The sequence below is a fragment of the Macrobrachium rosenbergii genome, chromosome 26 (genome assembly GCF_040412425.1).
Source record: "Macrobrachium rosenbergii isolate ZJJX-2024 chromosome 26, ASM4041242v1, whole genome shotgun sequence".
NCBI classification, from domain to species: Eukaryota; Metazoa; Arthropoda; class Malacostraca; order Decapoda; family Palaemonidae; genus Macrobrachium; species Macrobrachium rosenbergii.
This window is the reverse complement of record NC_089766.1, coordinates 8473508-8478507: the sequence shown is the minus strand read 5'-3', so window position 1 is coordinate 8478507 and position 5000 is coordinate 8473508. Positions and strand designations below refer to the sequence as shown.

Genomic DNA, 5000 nt, shown 5'->3' with positions numbered 1-5000 from the left:
AAACAAGGAAAACAAACAGGAAAAGATCAAGGCCAAACGACAAGAAGAATCCATGACAAAAAATGAAGCAATTTACAAACTGACTTTGAACCAAATCACAACCTTTAAAAACAACAGATCGACCAACGGTGCCGTGACAGTTTACACAAACAGAGAAACACGACTGAGACACACGCCTGAGGCGCAAACACTGATGTAAACGTTCAGGAGTCCCCGAAACGTTCGAAAGACTAAAACGCAGTGAACCGGACAGAACTAATACGCAACGTAAGCTAGCTCATCTACCCACCGACTCCAAGGCAAATGAAGCGCGGCACTGAATCTTCCTATGAAAGCAAGCATAGATAAAACGCAAAGGAAAACAAAACAATAGAGGAACATCCAGGTACTCACTCCATCTCCCTCTTCTCGGCCGTCTCCTGGCTGATGTCCTCCTCGACGGAGTAGTCGAGGATGGACTTGACCCCGAAGGAGCGCAGTCTCTCGAGCACCGGCTGGATTTTGATCTGGTCCTCCCCGGCGACGAAGTGGCCGTAGAAGGTGGCCTTCATGATCGACCCGAAGAGGCGTTTCCCGAGGATTTTCTGGCCCCATTTCATCAGCTGTTGGAGAAGATGCGGTCAGTGGGGAAGTGGGTTCCAGGGCCCAGCTCTGGAAAGGGGCAGGTGCCGTAAAAATATAAACCCTTTCTCCTTACGAGGAGGACTCTTATGCTCACTGAGTGGGTGCCAACAAAACAAACCGGGACGAGCTTCATGCTTACTCCAGGGACCCCTTTTTCAAACAGGAAGCTCGTCGCTGATTGGCTGAAGAAAAGGCAGGCTCTGTGATGTTGGCGCTCAGCTCAGAGAGCATAAAAGTTTCCAAGGGTTTTATTACAGCTGTCCCATAGTTATGACTGTCAAAAAGACAGCCTACAGTTCCTCTGTAATGTTGTCTCCTACAGCTAAAGATCATAATAAACTGAGCAAAGACACTGTCCAAAATATGCCCATGCCTAACTTCGACAGTTGTCACTTATTAATAATAATAATAATAATAATAATAATAATAATAATAATAATAATAATAATAATAATAATAATAATAATAATAATAATTCTCTATTCAGAGGTCTAATGGGCTCTCTTGAAATCGAAAAAGTTTACAAACTTTAAATATCTAAACGTGTCCTGACTACATGTGATAAATTTCTATTAAAATACCAAAAAAAAAAAGTTGAAGGGAAATTAATGACATCTAATTTCCATAAGGCTCAATGAACTAAAGTTTAATTTTAAATAAATTATATATATATATAGTATATATTTACACATTATGTGTGTATATATATATATATTATATATATATATATATATATATATATATATATATATATATATATATATATATATATATATATATATATATATATATATATATAACTAAAGCCAGCCTCCACAACTTCCTTATTGAGCTGAAAACAAAAATTGGAAATGAAAAATACATTACATACTATGTGAGGCTATTATGACATTCCAGCCAAAAAAAAAAAAACATATATATGATAAAGCAACTGAAATGGAAGCATATGTCTACTAAAGAATATTAAAACTATATTATATATAAAGTACGTGTGTGTATGTGTAAATATGGAATGTATGCAGATAAACCATGCAAACCATAAGTCTAATAAGAAGTATAATAATCATAAGAACCATTAACAAATTATAGAGATAAGCAAAGGAGGGATGAATGCTCAACAGGTTGAAAAATCTATATTAAAAATCTGACGTCGTCAGATTGATACAAAATAAAGATGAAAATAAGTTTAGGTAACTAATCATCTGAAGTCAGTCCTTGGATGCTGGTGCTGCTGCTGCTGCTAATAATAATAATAATAATAATAATAATAATAATAATAATAATAAGCTAACCTTTAGTGGGAAATGGCTAAGAAACCTGCTAATGGAAAGAACTCTAAATTTTAAAACCTACTAAATGAAAGATTAAATCTAATTCTAAATATAAGCATGATTCATCAACCTACCCATACCTTCACATAAGCAATGTCATATTATCTAAAGACTACAAACGCCATCGTTTTCAGTTGCATAGAAAAGGGACATTCAATTGTTCGGCTATTCAGTTACCGAAGTGGCGTGACTTTGGGATAATAATAATAATAATAATAATAATAATAATAATAATAATAATATAATAATAATAATAATAATAATAATAATAATAATACAAAATGAAACGTTAGAATTTAATTAATTAAAATAAGGCTATTCGTAACCTCAGAAATTTACTTAATCTTTTTTTATCAATTCATAAAATATAAAATTCTATAATTAACTAAAAAGATTTTTTTTATCAATTCATGAAAAATAAAATTCTATAATCAACTAAACAGACTTCAGTAACAACGAATTATCAATAAATAAATTGTTTAATAATGAGAAAGAAAAATCAAATGAACGAACATTACTCAGCCATAATCATTTCAAATGGACGTAATTAACAAAATTACATTTTAAGCCTAACTACCGTTAACTACTTTCATCAATTTGTCAACGCAACTGAAACTCATCAACGAGAAGCTATTGAACCAAATTAACGCTTATAATTTTTCGGCTGAATTAATTTTGCCCCCTTACTATCTTCAATCATTTCTACCATTTTACTGAGGAAATTAGTATCTGAAAACTAAAATTTTTTTTATTAAATACAACACTGAACAGACCGTGCTATAAAAAAATTCTGACGATGCTGTTGAGGAAAAATGGGGTTAGTACACGAGGCAATCCTTTTCAGTCACTATATTCTGCACAGCGTATAATCAAGGCCACCGAAAACAGATCTATCTTTCGGTGGTCTCGGTATAATGCTGCATGAGCCGCGGCCTGTCCTACGTCTTTGCCAGACGCACGATTATGTCTAACTTTAACCTTAAATGAAATCAAAACTACTGAGGAGGCTAGAGGGCTGCAATTTGGTATGTTTGATGATTGGAGGGTGGATGATCAACATACCAATTTGCAGTCCTCTAGCCTCAGTAGTTTTTAAGATCTGAGGGCGGACAGAAATTGTGCGGACGGGTAGACGAAGTGGGCACAATATTTTTTTCTTTTACAGAATAAATAAAATACTGCTAAAATTATTACATTTTTCTTGGCAAGAATGTTCCTGTGACAGCTCGTAAATAACACTGTTCTAACAAGGCACTTGACTGGCGGCAGATGATCCCTATATGTAAAATGATACGGTATCTTTTCGCGTATAATACTGTCCCATATGACAATGGCGACTGAAAATTCCTGTATATAAAAACATACGGTATCTTTTCGCGTATATACTGCCCCATATGACAATGTCTTGTAAGACATTTTAAGAACCATATGTACAACAAAATAAGTTACATCTATTGCAAACTTCTTACGGGATTAAATCAAATCTGTGAATTGACATATAGCTGTATACTAGCCTGGAAGAAAAGAACTCTAAATAAATAAATAAATAAAAGTATTAAAACCCCCCTTTTTTTTAAAGGATCCGCGAATTGATATCCATTAGCAAGAAACTTATAGAGACTAACTGATGGTTCTCTCAATAAAATGTCCTAATTATCTAAAGATTAGTTTCAAGAAATTAAGAAATTAGTTTCAAGAAACTAGGTCAGACTAAAGACGCTGGTAATTATGTCTTAATGACCTCTTCATTATTTTCCTTGCCCTTTTTCTCATATTATTTCGGTCATTCTTCGGACGAAGTAAAATGAAAAATGAAATTAAAACCTGAAAAATTAATGGTTGATTTAGTTGAATAAATATGTATTACGTATTAGATGAGCAGCAATATTCAGGATTAGATGAGCAGCAATATTCAGGATGTGAATCGCAACTCTCACAGGCCGGAGAGAGAGAGAGAGAGAGAGAGAGAGAGAGAGAGAGAGAGAGAGAGAGAGAGAGAGAGAGAGAGAGAGAGACTTGAAAGTGCAATCACTTACTCAGACCATAGAATATGAATCGCAACTCTCACAGGCCGGAGAGAGAGAGAGAGAGAGAGAGAGAGAGAGAGAGAGAGAGAGAGAGAGAGAGAGAGAGAGAGAGAGAAATTCCAAGTTGACTTTTGTCAACTTTCCATGAATTTATATTTTATACTAACTAAAATTTATCATGGAATAATAAATATAATTTGAAGTTTGGATTAAACAGATATTTTAGAAGAGATCATAGTTAGTTTTCTTCCATAATTTCACTGAGATATAATTTGTTAAAATTCTCCACTTGCTTTAACCAAATATGCATAATACTCTAAACTATACGGCAGTTCTAGTATACATAATTCATACAATTTTATGAAAACCGTAAAAAATAAATCTTCACAAATTTCAGTATTAAACTTTTATTAAACTTCACAAAAAGGTGAAATTATTCGGCAAGAGATTTCCTAACGAAAACAATAATTACATTTCTAATAAGAAATCCCGTCTCGATAGTCAACATTCTAACCTTAAATATCACTAAATTATTTAAAAATGCAATTTTTATATCATTCGTACTAATAGCTACAATTAACCAAGGGTCTTAATTAATAAAGTGATAAAATAGGATTTTTTTTCAATAACACAAGTTCAAGCAAAGCAACTTACGGCCTCTTTCTCCGAGAAAAAAAAAATAACCTTAAAAAATTTCTCGGGTATCCAAAACCCCGATCAAATTTCATTACCGTCAATATTAGACACAAATATTGGCCACTTCACACGGAAGGGCGCCTCGGGGAGGCATACTCCCCCACCAACCCACTCCCACTATCAAGGGGGAGGGGAGAAAGGGGGGGGGTGGCAGCCAGGAGAAAGGGTTTTAACTCAAAACATCCCCAGACTTTTGCAGCTCAGAACAGAGCACCCAAACAAAAATACTTTGAAGTCTGAAGGTCCTTGAAAGAGAGGCGTGGCCACTTCTATTTTTGGTGAACCTTTGTGTATTGATTCCACATAACCTTTTCCTACTTCT

The 5000-nt window shown here is 34.3% G+C and overlaps 1 protein-coding gene across 3 annotated transcripts in view; it reads right to left on the bottom strand.

Moving 5' to 3' along the window:
- The window catches only part of LOC136853005 (proline dehydrogenase 1, mitochondrial-like), a 110227-nt gene that overhangs the window by 73534 nt on the left and 31693 nt on the right, over nucleotides 1-5000 (bottom strand). For all 3 annotated transcript variants that reach the window (XM_067128133.1, XM_067128134.1, XM_067128135.1), the window contains exon 2: nucleotides 394-602. In XM_067128133.1, coding sequence (XP_066984234.1) covers nucleotides 394-602 — 209 coding nt within the window. The remainder of the gene's footprint in view (nucleotides 1-393; nucleotides 603-5000) is intronic.